Source organism: Dendrobates tinctorius, unplaced genomic scaffold (assembly GCF_039654945.1).
Source record: "Dendrobates tinctorius isolate UK_male_01 unplaced genomic scaffold, ASM3965494v1 ptg000022l, whole genome shotgun sequence".
Classification (NCBI taxonomy): domain Eukaryota; kingdom Metazoa; phylum Chordata; class Amphibia; order Anura; family Dendrobatidae; genus Dendrobates; species Dendrobates tinctorius.
Window position 1 is genome coordinate 94,496,191 of NW_027361690.1, and position 23,364 is coordinate 94,519,554.

The 23,364-nt window shown below is 45.9% G+C and overlaps 1 protein-coding gene across 2 annotated transcripts in view; it reads left to right on the plus strand.

Annotated features, from left to right (window-relative positions):
* Positions 1-591: 591 nt before the first annotated feature.
* PAQR5 (progestin and adipoQ receptor family member 5) overlaps positions 592-23,364 on the plus strand; it is a 45,143-nt gene continuing 22,370 nt past the window's right edge. Inside the window, exon 1 of one of the 2 annotated variants that reach the window (XM_073568966.1) lies at positions 592-613. Coding sequence is in view for 1 of the 2 variants with exons in the window: in XM_073568960.1 (XP_073425061.1) it covers positions 4,061-4,143 (83 nt within the window). In the remaining variant the exon portion in view is untranslated. Of the gene's footprint in view, positions 614-3,922; positions 4,144-23,364 lie in introns of those variants that run through there. The other variant, XM_073568960.1, reaches the window with a different exon arrangement.

Below are 23,364 nucleotides of genomic sequence, written 5' to 3' on the forward strand. Positions count from 1 at the left end.
ATTACATCAGGAAAGGGCTCACTGCGATTAATCAAGCATATTCAAGATGTGCATAAAGCTAACCCAGAAAGTTTGAGTTTTGCAGGGATTGAAAAGGTCAATTTTCCACCTCAAGGAGGCAACCATGACAAAGCTTTATTGCAACAAGAAGCAAAATGGATCCTGAAAGCGAACGCACAAGGTCCTTTGGGACTAAATGATTGGATCGATCTATCGGTATTTTTATAAAATATGTTATGTAAAAAAATTGTATGTAAAGTTATTTAGATTATAATCTTCCTATGATATTGTAAAAATTCAGATTATCTTGTAAATTGATGTGGAAAGATTTATTCTTTACTAGTATCTTGCACTCTGTATATTGTATAACTATATTTTTTTGTAAATGTTTGTCTCACAACTCGTTATGTATGTTAATTAGTAAGGTCTGTGATCCTATAAAGGAAATGACCTTAATCTAATCCCCTCACCTGGACCCGTAGAAGCGAGTAATCGCGAAACGGCCGTTGTCCGGCACCTCCCTCTCCTAGCATTCCTCTAACGTCCTGCATGCCCACATATCTATTGATGGAATTCATGTGAAACAAAGATGCACAGTTTTTCAGCTATATTGGTGAGTGCTGCATATTTCTCCTTTTTTCGCTTCACATTGAAATATTCATGTTTTTTCATGCAAGCACCTCCATTTTTTGACTGAAATACATACCGCAATACTTCAGATAAATAGCTCCATCTGTTAATGTGGTGATTTGTGTGCCCTAGTATGCCATTCATCTGTTTGCTCTTTGCTGGGATTAATAATATCCCCCATCCTGGCCCCCTTGTGTCTCATTCCTGGCTCCATCCATATGTTCACCCATCCTGCCTTCATGAGTATCCATTCTCCCCATGTGATGACCCATCCTGCTTCATATGATCTCCCCATCGTGTCCCATCTGTCTCCATTCTGCCCCATGATCCTGCCCCATCTCTCTCCATCGTATTCATCCTGCCCCATGATCCTGCACCATGTATTTCCACCCTGCCCCATCATCCTGCCCCATCTGTCTCCTTCCTGCCCATGATCCTGCACCACGTGTCTGCATCCTGCACCATATCTCCATCCTGCCCCATGATACTGCACCATGTGTCTCAATCATGCCTCATGTTCCTGTCCCATCTGTCTCCATACCTCCCTGTCTCCATCTTGCCCCATGATCCTGCACCATGTGTCTCCATCCTGCCGCCCAAACATATTGCAGCTTGCCGTTTTCAATAAAAAAGCTAAAAAAACACACTTTCTCCTTACCAGTCCAGGGCCGACGTCCACCCCAGGCATTTCAAGCACGTTCCTCACGGCGAATGACAATGACGTCATACAGCAGCGACGTGCACGCTGACGTCAGCTGCCAGCCTCCTATTGGCTGGCGGCTTTTAACTATTGATGTGCGGGTCCGCACGACAATTGAGTTTAACTGAACCTGCGTCTCGGTGGCTCAGTGGTTAGCACTGCAGCCTTGCAGTGCTGGAGTCCTGGGTTCAAATCCCACTAAGGACGACACCTGCAAGGAGTTTGTATGTTCTCCCCGTGTTTGCTTGGGTTTCCTCCGGGTACTCTGGTTTCCTCCCACATTCCAAAGACATACTGATAGGGAATTTAGATTGTGAGCCACAATAGGGACAGTGATGATAATGTATGCAAACTGTAAAGCGCTACGGAACATGTTAGCAATATATAAAAATAAAGATTATTATTACTACACCGGCAGAATCCTGCAGCTGGGGCCCGATGGGCAGAAGAGACTGGGCCCGATGTGGGCCCCCTCTGTTCATCGGGCCCCATACTCCAGTCAGGTCAGTAATGCCCTGATGGCGGCCCTGCCTGGTATGGCGAGAAAGGAAATGTGACTGATGAGTGGATGGCGGATGCTGTTTGGCTGTAAGCATGATTGTGACAAGCGTCAGCTTACGCTGAGTCGTTTTCCTTTTGAATGAGTGGACCCTCTGAGCCGGGGCACCCACCCACCTAGGGCGAGCTGACCTAGTGAGAATCCACCCCCTATACAGGGAGTGTCAGGGGCAAGACCAAGGGGGTGAGCCACCACAGCAGCTGGACCAGACAGCCGGCTCAGGGAAACAAGGTGAGACAAGACGTTAGTTCAAGGAAACTTTATTAAGGAACACTTCTGGGTACAACAGGTGCAAAACATGAACACACAAAGTACATAAAGCAAGATGCGTGCAAGGGCACGCCGAGGTCCAAGGCATGAGGAACACTTCAGGGTATAACAGGTGCAAAACGTGAACACACAGAGAACATAGAGCAAGGTGCGTGCAAGAGTACGCCGAGGTCCAAAGCATGGTACGTGCAGATGGTAGACAGAGGCACGAGGACATCTGACTCCGGACAGCAGGCAACAATCAACCGGGACATCAGATTCTGTAGCTCTGAAGGTGATCGGCAGGTTCCGGACATCCGGTAAGCAAACCAGGGTTGCATGCAAGGAGACAAGACAAAGTTAGAAACAGGATGCGTGTCAATGAACACGCCCGGGTCAGGTTCACAGGACGGAGGCCTGCACATGCCAAGGGGCATGCCTGGGATAGGTACAGGGACGGTGGCCTGCGCGTGCGAAGAGACAAGCCAGGGAGAGATACAGGACGGAGGCCTGCGCGTGCAGAGGACACGCCAGGGACCAAGATAGGGTACGGTGGCATCGGAATCCGGGGTGCTGGCATCGACCGACAGGGTCCAGGAATCAGACTGCAGAAATCGGCTCCGGACATCAGGCCGCAGTCATCTAGGTCCAGACCCCTGGCAGCGGTCGGCAGGTTACGGAATCCGGCAGGCAAGACAGGGTTCAGAGCAGAGCAAAGTAAGCAAAAGACTTTGTGCAAGAGTAGCATGAAAAGGCCAAGTGCGAAAACCAGCGTGCGTGCAAGGGAGCATGGAAACCACAGCTGGGGTACCGGCAGGCGGTACCGACTGTGGCATAAGCAGGCGGGCACGACTTAGAGGCGGCACAGCTGCGGCTCACACAGCCGGTAACCACTATAGCACTGGATGGCGGGCACAGCTGAGGCACACAGGCGAGCACGACTAGAGGTGGCACGGCTGAGGCACAACAGACAGGCACAGGGCGACCAGGCACGTGCAAGAGGGCACGGAGCCACAAGGCAGGGCTAGGCAAAGGTACAGGACAGAGACGCGTGCGAAACAGCACGGCAAAGCCTAGTACGAAAAGTGCAAGGGCGCACGAAACATCAGAGACAAGGCATAGGGTAAGAGGCAGAGTCCTGCGCATGCAGAGGGCATGCCAGGGGCAAAATACAAGACGAAGCCTTCACGTGTGGAGAGACACGACAGGGACAGAGTCTAGCAGTGGAGCGTAGTCCGAAGCCCAGAACCGGGTCAAGGGAGAGCCTTGGGACTAAACAGAGTACAGAGCGGAGACCTGCACGTGTAGAGAGACACGTCAGGGACAGGGTACAGAACGGAGGCCTGCACTTGTAGAGAGACACGTCAGGGACAGGGTACAGAACGGTGACCTGCACGTGTAGAGAGAGACGTCAGGGACAGGGTACAGAACATAGCATAACAAGGAAGCATAGCGAGGACAAACAAAGCACGAAGGACAACATGAGACAAGAGACGGAATACGAGCACGGAGCGTGTGCAGAGACGCATGACAGAGCAAAGTGCAAGGGCACAGAATAGAGGGAGCAACCCAGCAGACCAAGCAGCCATGCAGGGAAGCAACACAATACTCAGGCCCTGAGCATAGGAAGGGGCGGTCTGATATAGGGCATAGCACCTCCACTTCTGGGTCAGGACCAGGGAAGAACTTTCAGTTCAGATCCTCCAGGATCACAGGGAGCAGTCACATGATCAGGATTCCAGACATGCAGGGATGATTGCAGAACCAGTGCTGAAACCTAGGCAGGTCACATGATCAGAATTCCAGACATGCAGAGATGATAGCAGAACCAGTGCTGAAACCTAGGCGGGTCACATGATCAGAGTTCCAGACATGCAGAGATGAATGCAGAACCAGCCTCTGCTGGAACATAGGAAGGACACATGATCAGGGGTTCTAGACAAGACGAGATGATCACAGAAGGCAGAGCAGAAACGCAGGCATCCTGCAGCTCAACAGTCCTGAGGTGAGTGTGGACACTGCTCTAGGGAACATGCAGGATAGCAGACATGAGATGCGCGTGCACACCGCTCCAGGGGTTCTTGAGGCAAAACAGACATGGCGGACATGACAATGATTGATACAGGGTCGACTGATGTGTGTGGTGAAATGGACAAGCTAAAGTGCAGAGGAAGGAACAGTCCAGTAAATTATGTGCACACAGTGTCTTGTAGGTTTCTAAAGCAGAAGTCGATTCAGGAAAATACGGGCGGTGTTTTTCCTGAAGTGTCCTCTTTGTCGTGTCTCTAGCCATTTTTGTGGCAACTTTGCTGCCTGCATCTTTTATTTTATTTGGTCACTTCTTTTATTTTATATGGTTTCTTCTTAAAGCCGTTTCATGGCTTTCAAAGCCTTAAGTGGTTAAAACACGTTACAAAAGATGGGACTCGTGCACAGCAAGTCGTTTTGATATTGCTGTGCATACATCCATTATTTTATTTTACAATCTTTAAGAGCATTTACAGGCAGTAATCCAACTTAAAAAGGCAGTGTCCTGGGTTCAAATCCCATCAAGGACAACATGTGCAAGTAGTTTGTATGTTCTTCCCGTATTTGCATGGGTTTCCTTCGGGTTCTCCGGTTTCCTCCCACATTCCAAAGACATACTGATAGGGAATTTAGATTGTGTGACCCCCATCGGGGACAGTGCCAATAATGTCTGTATAGCGCTGTGGAATAATTGTCGCTATATAAATGAGTAAAATAAATAAAAGAAAAATATAACCTTAGAGTGCAGTGGTTAGCAAGACTAGACAGGGTAACGTAGTGCCGATGTAACGCAGAGAAGTGATCTTACTTTTTGAACAGCGAGTACAAGGTAATGTTGGCTGAGTGGAGCAGCTGGCACTGATTAGATGGGGACCTAAAGAGGCAAGAAGGTCCAAACTGTCTGAACAACCAGAATAGGATCATAGAAGCCAGACAAGGCCTGCATCATGTTCTGTCGCCACTAGAGCAGGAGGTTATGAATTGAATGTAGTGTGCCTCGCTGAGAAATAGTGTGTTGTGAGATGCAACAGAAAGGAGGTAAAGGTCTCACAAACCAGTGTGCGGCAGGTCATTCAGGGGGATGCTTGACTCGTTGTAAATAGTGACATGTTCTACTGTAACGTTCCAAGTAAAGGTGCCATTCATCTTGTCGGGAAGCCAATAATCCTCTGGACTCAATGTTGGTGCTGGTCCGCGGCCCCATGCATGTACCTTTTCAGGCTTGCATTCTTTTTATTCCCACATGATGAGAAGACGGAGTGGATGTTTTACCCACAGATGAAAATTCACAAGCAATGAAGTCACCTAATCTCAGAAAAGAAACACCAGAAACTGTATTCACTAAATGACTGGCCCCTGTGAGCTAAGTTCCGAGTCGAGTCTCCACATAACATTTTATGTGTTTATTTTAGGAAAAAAAGTTCACCAGCGCCAAAATACCAAGAAATTTTGAAAGCGGGGAAAAAAAAAAAGACCATGAACAAAAAAAAAAGTGAAAGAGAGGTGTGAGTTACCTAGTTCTGTGAGATGTGTTGGGAATTTTTACAAAATGTCATCTGACTTTTCGTTATGGGTATTTCCACAACTGTCTGTAGAGAAATTCATATTCTCTTTTATGGCCACTTTCTTGCAAATGGTTCGCAGGATGAAGCTTTCTAGATAGAAAAATCGATAAGTTTAGATTTGTGTGTCCCTCCGCTGTCACCCTGGAGTCTAATGTTCCCAGTTATTACATGAATCATTATTGCATGAAAGGACATAAAACTGTATTCGATTGTCCATCATATAGAGAGAGTAACAAATGGAAAAGAAAAGAAAAAAACAATTGTTTTGCTTGCGCTAGTTTTCATACAAATTTTACACATTTAGGCCGGTTTAACAGTTCCTAATATTTCCGGTACTGGAGATGTCAATGCTGTTCCCCAGTGCAGTGTGCTGTAGACGGCTCTCATCATTCTCCCCTGCTCTGCCAGCAATCAGCACGAGCAGGGGAGAATATTGAGAGTTGCATTCAAGTGATAACAATGACAGCAGTATTCATCTGCCGCCTGTGCTATAAATAAATACGGTTTCCCCTGTATTTTCTATAGCCAGCCAAGGAAAACTCACAGCTAGGGGCTGCAACTCTCGGCTGTCAGCTTCAGCAAGGCTGGTTATCAAGAATAGATGGGTAGCTGCGCTGTTTTTTTTGTTTTTTTTAAATTACCGTATATACTAGAGTATAAGCCAACCCAAGTATAAACCAAGGCACCTAATTTTGCCATGAAAAACTGGGTAAGCTTATTGACTCAAGTATAAGCCCGGGTATGCATTGTCCCTCATCCCTATCCTGGTATGCATGACTCCTTATCCCCTATCCTTGTATGAATGGTTCCTATGAGAAAAAAAGGCAAAAGCCATCCAACTCACCTTCCACGTGCCCTCGCAGTATCTCGTTGGTCCCGGCGCTGGCAGCTCTTCCTGGGACGAGCAATCACGTGGCCCTGCTCATTAAGGTAATGAATATTCATTCCATGCCTATGGGAGTGGAGAGGCGTGCATATTCATTAAGTTAATGAGCGGGGCCACATGATCGCTCAGCAGAGGAAGAGCTGCCGGCATCGGGACCAACGAGATGCTGCGGGGGTGCGCAGGAGGGTGAGTGGGATGCCTTCTGGAAACCAGCGGCTGCAGGTGTCACTGTGCACGCTATAAAAGAAATTAATATTAATTTCTCTTTAGCAGCAGCACAGGCTTTAGCCACAGCCGCCGGCTCCTGCCTCTGTCACCCGTCGCTCTCCCAAAAAATGTGCTGAAAAACTCGGCTCGTCAAAAGGACGCATGCGCCGCCAAATGCATACTGCGCACGGCCTGCGCCCCCTGTGATAAAGATAGGGGACGCAGGGCGCATGCAGCGTCATGCGCCGGTGGGCAGAGCTACCGGCGGGGCGCGGCAGGGGCGGGGCTTAGCGGCGGCCGTGCGCAGGCCGTCGCTGCGCTCATAAACGCTAGTGTGAAACTAGCCTTAGTGTGACAGTATCTTAACAGTTCACTTCACCAGATCACACATATAGCCAGCAGCTTTTGTTTTCGCCAAAAGATTTTTTTAAGCCGCCACCACTACAAGGTAAACTCTATTGGCCGATCACTACTCTATCCTATTAATCATTTGTTAAAATATCCAATACAATTTTGGCATATTTTTATTTATTTTTCAATTTTTAAAATGACCAATAATACCACATACAAGGGACAAATACCACCACACCATGTCCAGAACACATTTTACCACCGTATAATGACCAAATAATAGCACATTACAGGAACAAATACCACCACAACATGACCAGACCACATAGTGATCAAATAGCAGCACATAAAAGTAACAAATACCACCACACCATGGCTGGACAACATAATACCACCATATGGTAACTGAATACTACAATCCTGATCATTAATAAAATAAAATACTAATATCACCATAAGTGCCATTATATACAGGAGATCTCTACTTAGCATGCAGTGTCTGTGTACAGGTAATACAGCTTTAGCTGCTGGGTCTCTGGGGGCTGGGGCGAGTGATGTTGTTTTGGTGTCCCCAAAACCACCTGTTAAACTGCCTGATTTTTTTTCTGGGAACAAAAAGGAGTTCAGGGTCTTCATGGAGGGGTGCAAACTCTTCTTTAGTTTGAGGCCACGTTCCTCTGGGGATGAAAGTCAGAAGGTAGGGGTCGTTATGTCTCTGTTAAGAGGGTCCCCACAAGCTTGGGCTTTCTCCCTTTTTCCCACTGCCCCTGAGAGAGTGTCTGTGAATGCATTTTTTGAGGCCCTCGGGCACATATGTAATGAGCCGGACCGAGTGCGATTGGCAGAGGACATGGTGATGAGTGTCTGTCAGAGGAAACACTCGGCTGAGTGGTTTTGCACAGAATTCCGCCGCTGGGCCGCAGAGGTCTCTTGGGACGATGACGCACTCCGAGGACTCTTTCGCAGAGGCTTGTCCGAGCGGTTACAGGATGCCTTGGCATTACATCCCCCACCTAACTCGAGGACGCCATGACCCAGGCCGTCCGGATGGACCGCAGGCTGCGGGCCAGGGGGGTGGTGCAGGCGGAGACTCCATTGTTCCCTAGTGGAAAAGAGACTGTTTCTGTACCCATGGACGTAGGGGCTCTCTCCCTGAAGGAAAAGGAGAGACAACGCCGGAGAGAAAAGCAGTTATGCTTCTACTGTGGTAAAACGGGACGTTGGAAAAGGGAGTGCCCTGATTGTCCATCCTCAACCCAGACGACGGGAAACGACTAGGTCTGGGTATACAGCGGGGAGACTACTCAGACCCTCAGGTACCCTTTTCCTCGTTTTCTAAGGTGTTGCTTCATGTGGAACTGTTAGTGGACGATTGTTGTTTTCCCTCTACAGCTTTCGTGGACTGCGGATCATCCATCAATGTCATTGACTCCCAATTGGTCACACGCTGTAAGATAGGGACAGTTAGACTTAAGGTTACGATCAAAGTGGTGGCCATTGACTCCTCCCCCCTCCCTAAAGAGGGAATTCTCTTTATGTCTGACTTGTTTTCACTCAATGTGGGCGCTACCCATGTGGAAAAATTAAGTTGTTTGGTTCTGGACAATCAACCAGCAGGATTGGTGTTGGGCATGCCCTGGTTACAACGCCATAACCCAGTCTTTAACTGGAAAACGGGGGAGATTGTTCAGTGGGGGTTTAATGATTCGATGTTATGTGATAAGTCTGCACTATTGGTTGAACCTGTTAAATCTGTATCTGTGTCATCTGTCGAGCTGGAATGTATTCCGGAGTACCTGAAAGAATTCGAAGATGTGTTCTCTGAAAGCGAGGCCGAGACGTTGCCGCCACATAGACCCTTTGACTGCGCTATCGAGTTAGTACTGGGGGCTAAATTGCCTAAAGCCCATCTGTTTAATTTATCTGGCCCTGAGCGCTTGGCCATGAAAGATTACATTGCTGAGAGTCTTCGCAAAGAACACATACGTCCCTCAGTCTCACCTGTGGCGGCAGGGTTTTTTTTTGTTAAGAAAAAAGATGGTGGTTTACGTCCCTGCCTCGATTTTCGTGAGCTGAACAAGATTACTGTATGAAATACGTACCCCCTTCCGTTGATTCCCGATTTGTGTAACCAACTTTCAGGGGCAAAATGGTTCTCCAAACTGGATCTTCGGGGGGCATATAATTTGATAAGGGTCCTTGAGGGGGATGAATGGAAAACCGCGTTCCTCACGACCGAGGGACTGTTTGAATATTTAGTCATGCCGTTTGGTCTTACCAATGCCCCAGCCATATTTCAGAATTTCATCAACGTGGTATTCTCTGATCTCATTGGTCGTTTTGTTGTCATTTACTTAGACGATATTCTGATATACTCTCCCGACAGTCAATCTCATCTGAATCATGTACGAACCGTTCTCCAAAGACTGAGGGAAAATCATCTGTATGCCAAATTGGAGAAATGTGTGTTTTTTGTTCAAGAATTGTCTTTTTTGGGATTAATTGTGTCCTGTGAGGGTTTTCGCATGGACCCCAAGAAGGTGCAGGCCATTGCGGATTGGGTGCAACCCCAAGACCTTAAGGGTCTTCAGCGCTTCTTGGGGTTCGGCAATTATTACCGCAAATTTATTCGGGGGTTTTCACAGGTGGTCAAACCACTCACAGATCTTACTTGTAAAGGTGCGGATGTGAGAAACTGGTCCTCGCTCGCAAAAGAGGCCTTTGCGACCCTGAAAAGAAGCTTTATGTCTGCTCCTGTGTTAGTACAGCCAGATCCGTCCAAACCATTCGTCGTGGAAGTGGACGCCTCTGAGGTGGGGGTGGGGGGCGGTGTTGTCCCAAGGGCCTGCCACTCTAACCAACCTCAGGCCATGTGCTTTCTTTTCCAAGAAGTTCTCTGCTGCGGAAAGAAATTACGACGTAGGCAATAGAGAGCTTCTTGCGGTCAAATTGGCGTTTGAAGAATGGAGGCACTTTTTCGAGGGGGCCAGTCACCCAGTTACAGTGATCACAGATCACAAAAATTTGTCATACATTGAATCTGCTAAAAGACTCACGCCCAGACAGGCCCGTTGGTCACTTTTTTTCCCGTTTTCAGTTTACAATTACATTTCGTCCAGGGTCTAAGAATGTCAAGGCTGACGCCTTATCGCGCAGTTTTCAGCCGGTGTCGCCCCCTGAGCCACCGTCCTCCATTCTTCACCCTGGGGTTGTGATAGCAGAGGTCTCATCTGAATTGGAACGGGAGATTCAGAGGGCCCAGTCGCGGGCCCCGGCGGCCAAGCCGGAAGGGAAGTTGTTTGTCCCAGAGCAACTTTGCCTGAAACTCTTGCAGGAGTTCCATGAATCCAAGCTGAGTGCTCACCCTGGTATTTCAGCCACACGTCTGGCGGTGGCTAGGATCTTTTGGTGGCCTACCCTTGGTTCGGACATAAAAAAAATTAATTGCTGGTTGTGGGGTCTGCGCTCGTTCTAAAAGCTCTTATAGCCGTCCGGCAGGGGAGCTGATGCCCTTGGCAGTGCCCGAAAGACCATGGACTCACTTATCCATGGATTTTGTTACCAATCTCCCTCCATATAAGGGTAATACAGTGGTATGGGTAGTGGTGGACAGGTTTTCTAAGCAGGCTCATTTTGTACCCCTGTCCGCACTACCGTCAGCTGAGACGCTGTCCATGTTGTTTGTGCAGCATGTGATCCGGTTGCATGGGGTACCCCAGAATGTGGTGTCTGATTGTGGTGTGCAGTTTGTGGCTAAGTTTTGGCGTGCTTTCTGCAAAAAATTAGGGATGTCTCTGTCCTTTTCGTCTGCATACCATCCTGAGAGCAATGGTCAGATGGAGCGCACTAACCAGTCCCTGGAACAGATCCTCAGGTGTCTAACCTCTGCTAAACAGAATGACTGGTGCGATGCACTGCCGTTGGCTGAATTTGCCTTCAATAGTTGGGTGAGTCAATCCACGTGTATGACTCCTTTTTTGATCAATTATGGGTTCAGTCCTCATTTTGGTGAGTTTTCTCGTCTGGACTCGGGGTGTCCCGGGGCTGAGGGCTCTGTTCAGCGATTACAGAATACGTGGGCAGAAGTTCAGCGGAGTATATCTAGGTCTCAGGGCAGGTATAAGTTTTTCGCGGACAGGAAACGAACACCAGGGCTCACGTTTCAGTTTGGAGACAAGGTTTGGCTCTCCACTCGAAACATTAAGTTGAAGGTTCCTTCAGCCAAGTTGGGGCCCAAATTCATTGGCCCATACAAGATTGTGGAAAAAATCAATCCAGTGACGTATAGGCTGTGCCTTCCACCCTCTTTCAAGATCCCTAACGTCTTCCACAAATCTCTACTGAAACCTTTTGAAGCAGTCCGGGAAGACTCCGAGTCTGCTGCTTCTCCTGTTTTGGTCGAGGGGCAGGTGGAGTATGAGGTTGGTCATATCGTAGATTCCAGGTTTGTACGGCGGTCGGTACAGTACCTGGTTCATTGAAAGGGGTATGGACCGGAAGACAGGTCCTGGGTACCGGCCCGGTTGATGCATGCTGATTGCCTGGTGCGGGCTTTCCATGCTAAGTACCCGGGCAAGCCTGGGGGTCCAGAGGCCCCCCGTTGAGAGGGGGGTACTGTCATGATTTCAGTGCGGGTTTGACTCGCACACGTGGGGTTAATGTCTGGAACCAGTGCTGATGACTGGCATTTCTGGGGTTAAAGGTTGTGATCCCGGTGCAGGCTTACCTGCACACCTGGGGCTATGATTGTGGCCTCTCCCTGGTTCTGGGAGAGGCTTCTTATAGCCTCAGGACGCTCCCATCCCTGTCAGTTATACTCTTGCCCTTGGTATAGTGTGGTGACCCCTGAATGTGTTTTTGCTGTGTTCTGGTTGCTTGATAATCTGTGTATGACTCTGTCTGTTCTCTGGATATTGCTTTGGATTCTGCTTGGTACTTTCTATGTCTGTTTGGTTTTGACTGCTGTTTGGCCCTGACTATCCGCTCTGTCTCATCCTTGGTATGTTACGGCTATCTCTGTGTATGAACCCCGTTTTGCCTGACTCTGAGTAATTCTGTATAGTGTCTTTCCATCTCACTAAGCAGGATACTAAGCCCCGCCCCCTTGCAGTCACATGACCGTAGGTCCCGTGTCTGCTTGCTAAACTTCAGCATCCACAGGTCCTGTGCATCGGTACTTTCTGGCTGTACCTGACCCCAGTACCCCTACAGTGTGGGTGAGTCCCTGCTCAGCGGAGGCTGCTCGCCGGCGCTGACAGGATCCTGACACTCAGGACACGCGCACTGGCTCAGTGAGCAAGTACAGTGTGGTGTTCCTGACAATTCTGGCCACTGGGGGTGGGTGAGGCCTAACGGAGATATGAGGCCATATGACAGACAAAACAGCCGGAGACGGTTCTCTAGACTGGTAGGGCAAGGTGACATGGGTGCCCGGTCTCGAGATCCCGGGGTGATGTCGTGTGACCCCACAAGCTTGAACAGAGGGGAGGAGGTATGTGGTGTAGTGACCACTGTGTCCACTAGGGGGCGCTGTGTGGGTGTCCCAGGACGGGTGTACAGGCACATTCAGTGTGGTAACAGGAGCAGGGTCCTAAATGACCGTTATGTATCTCAAGGTGGGTGGCCTTGGGATGAAGGCTTGATTATGTGCTGATCAGCAGAGCTGATGTTTTGTTCCAATGTGTTAGGGAGAAGCCTTCAGGTGATTGGTGAGACGGGTGGTATCAATCACCTACAAACCCACCTAGGGCGGTGTCTAAAACGCCCATAGGAAACTGTATGTGTGAGAATGGTTGCAGGACCTGTGATGAGGTCATAGCCATGTGATCTGGTGGGCGTGGTTACAGACCATATACAGTGGCTAGAGTAGGTCACATGAGGGAATGCTTGGACCCGGTTGGTCCGTATGGAAGGTCTCGTCTGGCTGATGTGTCTGCCTTCCTGAGTTCACGTGGAGTCGTGTGTCTGATAGTTCCCAGGAAAGGAAATGAACGTCAGGACTGAGAAGCAGCTATGAGGTAACCCGGACAGGGGATAACTGTGAGGCTAGAGAGCCTGCGTACCGGACATAGCAAAGCCTGTGTGACCACAGGATTAACAGAGCAGAGCTCTGTCATGGACGCTGTGCTGATCTGATATGAACTTTCTGTTGCGGTTGCTGGTTTATGCTGCATAATAATCCAAATGGACTGAGTTATGTTAAGAAACCTGTGCTGGTCCTGATTTATCGGCTGCCTAGCGAGTATCCCCTACCTTAATGACAAGTGCTACCTTACAGGGCATTATTTTGGGGGAAGAATGTGTCAAAGAGGCACATGAAGGCATCGCACAGCACCATAGGGACTACAGTAAAAGATTATGCTGCGTGCAATGTGTGTAACAATTCACTGAATATGAGATTTATTACCCATAAACTTTAACTTTTATTGCCAATAAAGGTTAAGTTTTTTGGGTTATAAATCCCTTCTTCAGTGAATTATTGATCTCCGAGATTTAGAGTTGAACATCAGTGTTTTTTTTTCCCAAAATATGTGAACGCCTTATGCCAAGTGTAGCGGGGTCTACCAAGCTGGAGTACCTCTTTCAGTACCACCCCATGTTTTCGGAGGTCCGCTCTGCGTTTGCTGGAGTCTGAATGAATGACGCTGGCTGGAATTCCTTGGTTACATGGGCGCATATAAAAGATCACTGCTTCTCCACATATTTCCAGTCTGACAACACTTTACTCACAGGACACAGAATATATCACACAGATACAGAGGGCAGGCCAATAGAAAAGTGGCAGGCCAGACATGCATTACAAAAGCCGCAGGTGGCCGGAGCCTGCCGATGTTTATTGTGGGAATTACAAAGGTGGGGGGAGGGCGGACAAAAGGAGAATATCGTGTCCCCTCTGCCCAGGGGCGCAGCCTGTGGGCTGATGCATTAGGGACATGCATCTCACATAGGACCTATTATACATACATATAACTGCACAACATATTCTGGGTGCTAAGTGGTTCTGTAGCACGTAACACCAAGTTCTCAAGTTATCTGTTGGTTTCTGTTGGTCTGACCACTGAGAGCCCCACCAATTCCAATGGGCTCTGCAGATCCCCATCTGATTGGTGCAGAGGCTGCTTATGTTATCCTGTGCTCCATTAATTCTCTATAATACTACTTGAAATAGCTGTGTGCTTTATTTGTCTGTCTCCGGTAATTCTGCGCACACTGTGAAGATTCAGAAGCAGTCAGAAGACTGCATTCACGTAGATTGACTGCAAAGTTTTAGAAAAAGACTGGACAACCCTTTAAATAGGACCTTTCGTCAATTTGAACAGATTAAGCTGGCAATGTTATGTGTTACTGTCTACAGAGATAAGTAAAATGTATTTTTTAATTTCTCGTCTCCATTGCTGAAATTTTAGCTTGTAACTTTTAGGTTATAATTTATGTTCTAATTCAGGTGGACCTTACTAGAGATTTGTCTGAGGGCATGTACTTCTTCCCCTGCAGGAGATTGACTAATCATATGTAGGCAGTATCATGCAGTGGAGAAAAGATCACTCCCTTCTCTCTTCATTGATCTCTGCAGCTACTGTATAGAGATACAGCAGAGCTAATTTATGTATCATTAGAAACATTTCCAGATCTCATCTCACAGTGCTGTCAGGGCTCACCTTCTCCCACACTGACTGTCTTGAGATGAGATCTGGTAGGGTTTGTAATACTACTTAACTCAGCTCTGATACAGGCTAAAGGCCCCGTCACACACAGCGATCTTGCTAGCGAGATCGCTGATTTTGTGACGCCACAGCGATCTCGCCAGCTGGCCAGCACGCATCGCTGCGTGTGGCAGCGAGGGACCAGCGATCAGCGACGCTGGTTTCCAATGTAAACATCAGGTATCCAGGAGCCGCGCGACTCTTAGATATTCGATTTTTACCTTGGAAACCAGTGTGTACGCCGGTTTCCAAGGTAAACATCGGGTATCCAGGAGCCGCGGCTCCTGGATACCCGATGTTTACATTAGAAACCAGCTTGCTCGCTGGTCCTGATCGCTGGAGGGGCTGTCTATGTGACAGTTCACCAGCGATCAGCCTAACGATGTCCCAGCGATCCCATCCATGTCGGATCGTTGGTGGGATCGCTGGGACATCGTTATGTGTAACGGGGCTTTAACACTCTAATAACCTCTACATAACCCTTATTCAGCTGGGACCCTTCTGCTGGAAATAGGTAATTAAAGTGGACTATCTGATGGATCACAGACACGAATTTCAGGAACAGCTTGTAGAAGAATGTGGATGGCGACAGATTTATGGCCCTTGCATCCCTATGTCATAGATCTGCAAACAGACTGGTGTGAGTTCCATTGTTCACCTTCCAGAAGGGTCTTACAGTTATGGCAGACATATTTATGACAAAGTGGTGAACTGAACGCATTGACAAGTCCCAAAATTGAAATCTGACAGATGGACAACCTTATATATGCCATGTATATGCCATGTTTCCTATCTATGGAAAGATAAAATGAAAACAGGAAATATGGCATTAATATCTCCCTCCTGGGCCCTCCAGGTGCGAAGATATCCTGAAAGTTGGAGATGTCTTAATTTGTGGACCCTAGTCACATCCCATGATCGGCCCCCATATGAGCTCATCTAAGAGTGGTATATGGACGTGGTATCCCTGAAGCCGTTCGCTATCATTTATGGGTGTGCAATCGGCCTATATAAACAATTGATGGTGGCAGATACAGTTGTGCGCAAAGGTTTACATATCCCGGCAGAATTTTTACTTTCTTGGCCTTTTTTCAGAGAATATGAATGATAACACCAAGACATTTTCTCCACTCATGGTTAGTGGTTGGGGTTGGGTGAAGCCACTTATTGTCAAACTACTGTGTTTTCGCTTTTTTAATTAATACCAAAAACCCAAAACATCCAAATGACCCTGATCAAAAGTTTACATACCCCATTTCTTAATACCATGTATTGCCCCCTCTAACATCAATGACAACTTGAAGTTTTTTGTGGTAGTTATGGATGAGGTTCTTTATTTTTTCATGTGGTAAAGCTGCCCACTCTTCTTGGCAAAAAGCCTCCAGTTCCTGTAAATTCTTGGGCTGTCTAGCATGAACTGCGCGCTTGAGATCTCCCCAGAATGGCTCAATGATATTGAGGTCAGGAGACTGAGATGGCCACTTCAGAACCTTCACTTTGTTCTGCTGTAGCCAATGACAGGTCGACTTGGCCTTGTGTTTTGGATCGTTGTCATGTTGAAACGTCCAAGTACGTCCCATGCACAGCTTCCGGGCTGCTGATTGCAAATTTGCCTCTAGTATTTGCTGATAATGTGCTGCATTCATCTTTCCAATTGCGCTGTAATGGCTTTCTTCTGGCCACTCGACCATGAAGCCCATTTTTCTTCAAGTTCCTCCTTATTGTGCATCTTGAAAAACATAGTAACATAGTTATTAAGGTTGAAGGGAGACTTTAAGTCCATCTAGTTCAACCCATATCCTATCCTAACTTGCCCTAACATGTTGATCCAGAGGAAGGCAAAAAAAACCCATGTGGCAAACAGTAAGCTTCACATTGGGGAAAAAAATTCCTTCCCGACTCCACATACGGCAATCAGACTAGCTCCCTGAATCAACGCAATATTAAGGGATATGTCAAAAGTAAAAGAAAAGTCAAAGATGCTATAGGATTTTTACAGGATGAAAATGATGAAATGGTAAGACAGGATGTTGAGAAGGCTGAACTTTTAAATTCCTATTTTGCATCTGTTTTCTCTCAGAAAGGAAATGTAACACCAACTGTTATTCACTGTCCTATTAAGGGAATAGAAGAATCCAGGATATCTATAAACAGAAAGATAGTGAGGAAACACTTAGCTAACCTAAATGAATTCAAGTCTCCAGGTCCAGATGAATTACACCCCAGAGTACTGAAGGAGATAGCAGAAGAAATTTCTGAACCACTCTCCATAATCTTTGAAAATTCTTGGAGAACAGGAGAAGTGCCAGAAGACTGGAGAAGAGCAAATGTTGTTCCTATCTTCAAAAAGGGGAAGAAGGTGGACCCAGGCAACTATAGGCCGGTGAGTCTGACTTCTATACCAGGAAAGATCTTTGAACAAATTATTAAACAACATGTAAGTCAATACCTGGATAAGAATGAAGTGATCAAACAGAGTCAGCATGGGTTTGTAACTAATAAGTCATGTCAGACTAACTTAATTTCCTTCTATGACGGTATCACTGATTGGGTGGATCAAGGAAATGCTGTAGATATAGTATATCTTGACTTCAGCAAAGCATTTGACAAAGTCTCTCATACAATCCTTATTGAAAAAATGACTAAGTATGGAATGGACAAGGCAACTGTTAGGTGGATTCATAGCTGGCTTAGTGATCGGACCCAAAGAGTGGTCGTAAATGGCTGCACATCCAGTTGGAAGAATGTCTCAAGTGGGGTACCACAGGGCTCTGTCCTGGGCCCTGTATTGTTCAACATCTTTATCAACGATTTAGATGAAGGAATTGAGGGTAAACTGATTAAATTTGCTGATGACACAAAGCTAGGAGGGATAGCTAATACTAGAGAAGAGAGAGAGAGGATTCAAAAAGATTTAAATAAACTGGAGAAGTGGGCAGTAACTAACAGAATGGTTTTTAACAGGGAGAAATGCAAAGTACTACATCTGGGCAATAAAAATGAAAAAAGCATATATAGAATGGGAGGAATAGGGCTAAGTGACAGCACATGTGAAAAAGACTTGGGTATACTAATAGATCACAGACTGAATATGAGTCAACAGTGTGATGCAGCAGCAAAAAAGGCAAATGCAGTTCTAGGATGTATTAACAGAAGCATACAGTCTAGATCACGTGAAGTCATTATTTCCCTCTACTCCTCTTTGGTCAGACCTCATCTGGAATATTGTGTCCAGTTTTGGGCCCCACATTTTAAAAAAGACATCAACAAACTGGAGCAAGTTCAGAAAAGAGCGACCAGAATGGTGACCGGTCTGCAAACCCTGTCTTATGAGGAAAGGTTGCAGGATTTGGGAATGTTTAGTTTGCAAAAGAGAAGACTGAGAGGAGACTTAATTGCTGTCTACAAATATCTAAAGGGCTGTCACATTGTAGAAGGCTCAACTTTATTCTCATTTGCACAAGGAAAGACTAGAAGCAATGGGATGAAACTGAATGGGAGGAGACACAGATTAGATATTAGAAAAAACTTTTTGACAGTTAGAGTGATCAATGAGTGGAACAGGCTGCCACGAGAAGTGGTGAGTTCTCCTTCAATTGAAGTCTTCAAACAGAGGCTGGACAGACATCTGACTGGGATGATTTAGCGAATCCTGCTTTGAGCAGGGGGTTGGACCAGATGGCCCAGGAGGTCCCTTCCAACTCTACGATTCTATGATTCTATGAAACTAGTGTATATACCCTGTAATATTATACTTTCCAAGAAAGGCATCCAGTCCCTTCTTAAATTTTAGTAGGGAATCACTCATTACAACATCATATGGCAGAGAGTTCCATAGTCTCACTGCTCTTACAGTAAAGAATCTGCGTCTGTGAGTATGCTTAAACCTTCTTTCCTCCAGACGTAGAGTATGCCCCCTTGTCCCCGTCACAGGTCTAAGAGTAAAAAGATCATTAGATAGGTCTTTGTATTGTCCCCGCATATATTTATACATTGTAATAAGATCACCCCGAAGCCTTCGATTCTCCAAACTAAATAACCCCAAGTGTAATAACCTGTCTTGGTATTGCAGACCCCCTAGTTCCCTAATAACCTTGGTCGCTCTTCTCTGCACCCGCCACACCGCTAATATTCAGAGAGTCAAGTATTTCAGCTGATGTTATTTGTGGGTTTTTCTTTGCATCCCGAACAATTTTCCTGGGAGTTGTGGACAAAATTTTTGTTGGTCTACCTGACCGTGGTTTTGTTTTCACAGAGCCCCTGATTTTCCATTTGTCAATCACAGTTTGAACGCTGCTGACTGGCATTACCAATTCCTGGGATATCTTTTTGTATCCCTTTCCTGTTTTATACAGTTAAACTACCTTTTACCGTAGATCCATTGACAATTCTTTAGTTTTCCCCATGACTCACAATCCAGAAACATCAGTGGCTGGATGAAAGATGCAAAAGTCTGTCTGGATCCCAGAAACTCACTCAGCTTTTATGCACACACACACACTGATTACAAGCAAACAGGTTATAGGTGAGGATGTTACCTTTAGTAGCCATTCAAATCCATTTGTGTCAACTTCTGTGCATGTTATCAGGCCAAAATCACCAGGGTATGTAAACTTTTGATCAGGGTCATTTGCATATTTTGGGTCGTCATTATGATTTAAAAAGAGAAAACACAGTAGTTTGACAATAAATGGCTTCACCCAACCACTAACCATGAGTGGAGAAAAAAATTTGGTGTTATCATTCATATTCTCTGATAAAAGGCCTAGAAAGCAAAAATTCTGCTGGGGTATGTAAACCTTCGAGCACAACTGTAGTTCCTTTTGTGATTGCTGAAGTTGGGCAGTGTCCATACCGGGGTGTGTGTAATATATATTTTGCATGCGTTGGAATTGGGTGTGTATATACAGTGTGAGCCCCCCCAATAACTGGTTTAGTAGTGAAAAGAGCTGCAACATTGTCCATCACTCGTCAGTCAATTGCACAATTGTCCTGGCGATTGGAGGCAGCGGAGTGTTGGTTCTTGACAAATTGGTACCAGCTGAGAGATTTATTTAATTTATTTTACTCATTTATATAGCGCCATTAATTCCACACCGCTTTACAGACATTATTGCGTGAGATCTGAGATCTGCGTGATTCCCCTGCTGCGTTCTTCTGACAAATTGTTGGCAGTGGTGGGACCTCCCTGTTGTTTCCCTGACAGGTGAGGAGAGGAAAAAATAAAAACTGTTTTCCTGGGCTTTGCAGCCACTATTCCATGATCTGACCCGCTAAACCTGCTCAAACTTATGAAAAGTCCTCCTTAAGGTCTGTACAAAGAAGTAAGTAGACATTTATAAATTTAAAAAAATTAATAAAACTTTGTACTCTGATCCTTGGATAGTCCTATATTAGGTTGGATCTCATATTTACTCTAGTGCTTTGACATTAGACAGGTATGTAATCATGGGTCAAAATAATAAAGGTCTGTTTTACGTTCAGCAGGAGTTTGTGTATAAGAAAAAAAAAAGTTATAAATGTTTCCTTTCTACTTTCTTACAGATTTCATTATCTCCGTTTGCTTTCATTCAAAAGCGACTTTCATTGTTCACTTCCAGGGGATAAATAAAGATCTGTTCTGTGCTGGTCATGTGATGGACACACGCTGGTGCAGCGCTCCGTACAGTACAGAGTTTTGTAGAACCCATTGCACCCTTTAAGTCTTAGTGCAAGTTTGAACCTGAAAAATCCATAAGATTTCACTCATTTAAATACAATGAGTTAATCCTGTGAATAAAGCTGTAAGAAATCTGCCATAGATATGGCATGATGCAGAGAAAAAGCATGCAAACATCCACAACAAATCCACCACATGTAAATGTGGCCGTTTGGGTGGGAATCGGCATCCCACGCCAGCCATCATGTGTTTATTCTTAATTAGATAGTAAAATATTTGGTAGAATTAGCGTTGCCAGGTAACTCGTCCACTTCACAGTATTATGTCTGCTGCTGATTCTTGCCTTGACATGTTCAGGACGTTTTCTAAGTCTTTTAAAGTGTTAATAAAAGTGTATTGTTCCTGCAAACATGTTGGCTCACAATCCTCGTATACACGAAAAACATTTTCTCAGTAAATGCAGAGCGGATGTTCCCCATGGTGGGTTGGCATGGAGGACAGGAGGTTCCTCAGGATCGGAAAAAGTATTTTTCTTGTTGCATCAGGGTAAATAGGTTGTAGATCACTTGTCTATCTTATAGTGGTAGACATGCAGGCTTCATCCTTTGTGCTTCCTTATATAACAGGATGAATACGGAGAAAGAGGACCCTTAGCGTATGTTCACACGTGGCATTTTTGCAGCATTTTTATTATTTTGCTGGTGCATTATTTTTCTGTCAAAACTCTGTGTTTTAGACTATCAACAAAATCAATTTATTGAGTTACTCAGAGTTTTGTTTCTTTACTCCTTAACTTGTGAATTCTTTCATAATTTTTGCATCATTTTTCACCAATTCAAATGAATGGAAATAAAAATGTTGTAAAAGAAATGCACCTATTGTACACTGCAAGCAATTTCACAGCCACCAGTCTGGTTTTTAGGGCAGAAAAAATGCTACAAAAACTCAATGTGTGAACATTACTGTCACGACTGTTGTGACCCAGGAACAGAGGCTCCTTTCCTGTCCCTAATGCTAGAGGCGCCCTAGCTCCCCTTGTTCCCGGGATAACTTCTAATGGTAAAGACGCCGGGGCCACGTACCTTGCCTTATCTCCAGAATCCACCATCCGTCTGTACCCCTCCACGACCCAGGGAAGAGGGGAGTAGCAGTACACCAACCAGACGAACAAGGTAACACAAACAGGGGAAATGAAAAATAGCAGGCATACAAATATACACTCAAATGTAACAGAGGTATGCATCGCGGAGTGGAGGATGGGGTAAAACCAAAGTAGGAGAAGGGAATTATCACACTCACTAAACCAAGCAACAGTCACAGATAAATCCACCAAACGCCTTCTCTTATAACCACCAACTACTATCATCCCAGTCATGCAGTATAAGCTATCTCTGATGATGTGTGTCAGTCAGGACCCAAATTATATAGGAGATAGGAGTGGCTAACCATGCTCAGCTGAGAGCCCTAGCTTCCAGTGCTCCCAACATGGTAGAGTAACCCCTGTATTGCCAAAAGAAATTTACACCATTTAAAAATAAGGTGAAGTGCTTCTGTTCAGCGCAGGAGTAGGAGCAATCAGACACTGGGGTCTTCTAGCTCCTCTCTGACGCAGTAACCCTGTGACAATACCCTTACTGTAGGATGTTTCCAGCTGAGGCAAACAATTACAGAAAAATATACAAATGCTTCTTGCAACAAATGCTAAAGATCTATATTCAGGATAGCAAGAGATGAAAGAACTGGATCTTGAGAGGTAGTGGAGAGTTTAATTGTCAGGCAAAGGAAAAGACCTCACCCATCCTAGGAATGAAGAGGCTGCAGCATTAATGTATCACTCTCATCTACTGCTAAGGCTAAGGTCATAGGGCCATAAATTCTCTCATCCGAGAGAATCGGGTCGATTCAGTTAATAACACTCAGATCGAACTCTGATCAGAGTTTGATTCGCATGTCGGCATAATGTGATCTGATTCTCTCAGATGAGCGAAACGGAGCACACTGTGAGGAGAAGATGGAGAACAAGGTTTCTCCATCTCCTCCATTCTGTGAGTTCACGGAAATCAGACTGCACTCAGCTGTCATCCGAGTGCAGTCCAATGGGTGAGTCTCGTCCGATTTACACGTCAAATCGGTACATATCATGCCGAATCGGTACAAAGCATTGGTCTGAATGCTAACGAATAAAAAATCTAGTAACACTTGTCCGCTTTATATGGTGATGTAAGTGAGCCCTAATAGTGACATCAGGTTATATACTATGTTGATAAAAGTATTGGGACACACCACTTTTTTCATTCAGTCCATTTGACAGCCGGTTTAGAGAACGGCTGATTCCAAAGACATACTGATAAGGAATGTAGATTGTGAGCCCCATCGGGGACAGTGCCAATAATGTATGTAGACTGCTGTGGAATTAATGGCGCTATATAAATAAGTAAAAATAAATAAATCAAATCTCACTATTGGGGCTGGCAAAATGCAGCCACCAGGAAGACACCTCGGAACTCCACATCAGTCGGCCCAATGTTGCCCCTCTGGCAGCTGCGCCTTGTACAAATGCCCCACACGCTCCTGCCTCTGCCCCTTAGTCCCAGTGAATCTCACTGCTTTAAAACACCAAAACATTTTGGACAATTGTAGCTTTCAACTTCGTGGGAACAGTACTGGGACATCACTTTTCTGCTTCAATATGACTGCCTGGTTAGGGAAGTTTAGTGGGTAAGTATGTGACGGGAAGCACAGAGCCCTGACCTCATCCCCACCCAACACCTTTGCAATGAACTAGAATGAAGATTACGAGCCAAGCCCTCTCCTACATCGGTGTCTG